Here is a 1422-nt window from a genome sequence, read left to right as displayed (position 1 = left end):
AATTTAAGATACTTAAATCTTTCTGAGAATCACTGCTCAAGCTAGGATGAGTGACACTGCAGTGTAGTGCAAGTCTAGTGAATAAATAGGAATAGAATAATAGAAAATAAATAGGAATATAATATAGAAAAATAAATAGGAATAAAGTAGTATAGTTGCTTGTCAATCAAGTATTTGGAGCTCCTTTTTTTTTTTTTTTTTTTTTTTTTTTTTTTAATCTGGAAGAGAAGGGGTTCCATACCCAGAGGGGCTTGCATACTTGGGCCTTCCGTGCTGGGTACTGTGGGCACAGGCCTGGAGGGAGGAGCCTGCAGTCTAGCAGGGAGTTAACTATTTGGGTTTGTTCTTGGACTCACTGTCTCCTCCTCCAGTATTCTGGAGTCTTGGTGAGTCCTGCTGGTTCTGGGTCATGAACTGGGTGCTTGCTTCGGGTTCCTTCAGATGGAAGCGGTTCAGAAATTTGTCCATTTTCCAGTAGCCTCGGGTTTTGTTTTCTTTGTGAAGGAGCGAGATGACCCTTCCTTCCTGAAGGTAGACAAAGAACTGGTAGCGATGGAAACCAGTTTTTGGTGGTGGGGAGGGCGGCTGGTAGTACGATAGCTCCTGGCCCTGAATCTTCCCTTTCTTCATGTCCAAGCCCTTGATATCCGACACCAGCCAATGTCTCCAGAATTTCTTTGTGGGTTCTGACCTGCTAGGGGCATCCGGATCCACCATCACCAGGATATAGGTTGCGCCATCCAAGGCCCCTGGGAACTTGACTATCGGCTCATGCCAGTGGGTGATCTTCTGTCTGAAGTTGTTGCAGTCAGGAATAAACGCACAAGCAATGTTCCCTACCTCTGGGTAGTAAACTTCAAGGCCCTTGCACAGGACAGCATCTTCGTCCGACAGGGTCTCGTAGATACATGGGTCATTTTCGTCCTCATTTCCTGTCATCATGGTCACAAGACCCAGCAACAGGGCTGCTGTCACCAGCCTCATTGTCCACCCCATGGGCACCTGTCCCATAGAGGGCCCTAGGGTATATACCAATGGTTTGAGCAGGTCCCTGTCCTCACACAGCTCCCAGAACAGCCAGAGCCAGACAATGGTGCTGCCAAGATGGCTGCCCAAGACCAAGAGACGTTCCCTTCCGAGCGGCAGCCAATAGAGAAGCCAAAACTGGGAGTCAGTCGCTCTTCACACAGCCGGTGAGTGGTGAGTGGCTGCCTAGAGGCACCGGAGCGTCTTCAACTCACTCCCAAAAGCCACTTTTCTTATTTTATGTGCCAGGCACTTTTATCACCGAGTCCTTATGCCGGTCCACTGAAATAGGCATTATTATCAGCCCATCTTACAGAGAAAGGGGCACAGAGAGGTTAGCTGACCTGATTTTGGTCACACAACCCTGTTAAGTGCGGGATTTGAACCCAAGCCGTC

At 48.4% G+C, this 1422-nt stretch overlaps 1 protein-coding gene across 1 annotated transcript; it reads right to left on the bottom strand.

The window, feature by feature from the left end:
* Positions 1–330: 330 nt before the first annotated feature.
* On the bottom strand, positions 331–996 carry LOC100950268 (phosphatidylethanolamine-binding protein 4-like). The gene has a single exon (XM_012812299.1). It carries the CDS (start codon positions 994–996, stop codon positions 331–333), a length of 666 nt encoding a protein of 221 aa, XP_012667753.1.
* Between the last annotated feature and the right edge of the window lie 426 nt (positions 997–1422).

This window comes from Otolemur garnettii, unplaced genomic scaffold (assembly GCF_000181295.1).
Source record: "Otolemur garnettii isolate 467f Iridium unplaced genomic scaffold, OtoGar3 scaffold00200, whole genome shotgun sequence".
Classification (NCBI taxonomy): domain Eukaryota; kingdom Metazoa; phylum Chordata; class Mammalia; order Primates; family Galagidae; genus Otolemur; species Otolemur garnettii.
Note: the sequence above shows the minus strand (reverse complement) of the source record. Positions and strands in the feature narration are given on the sequence as shown.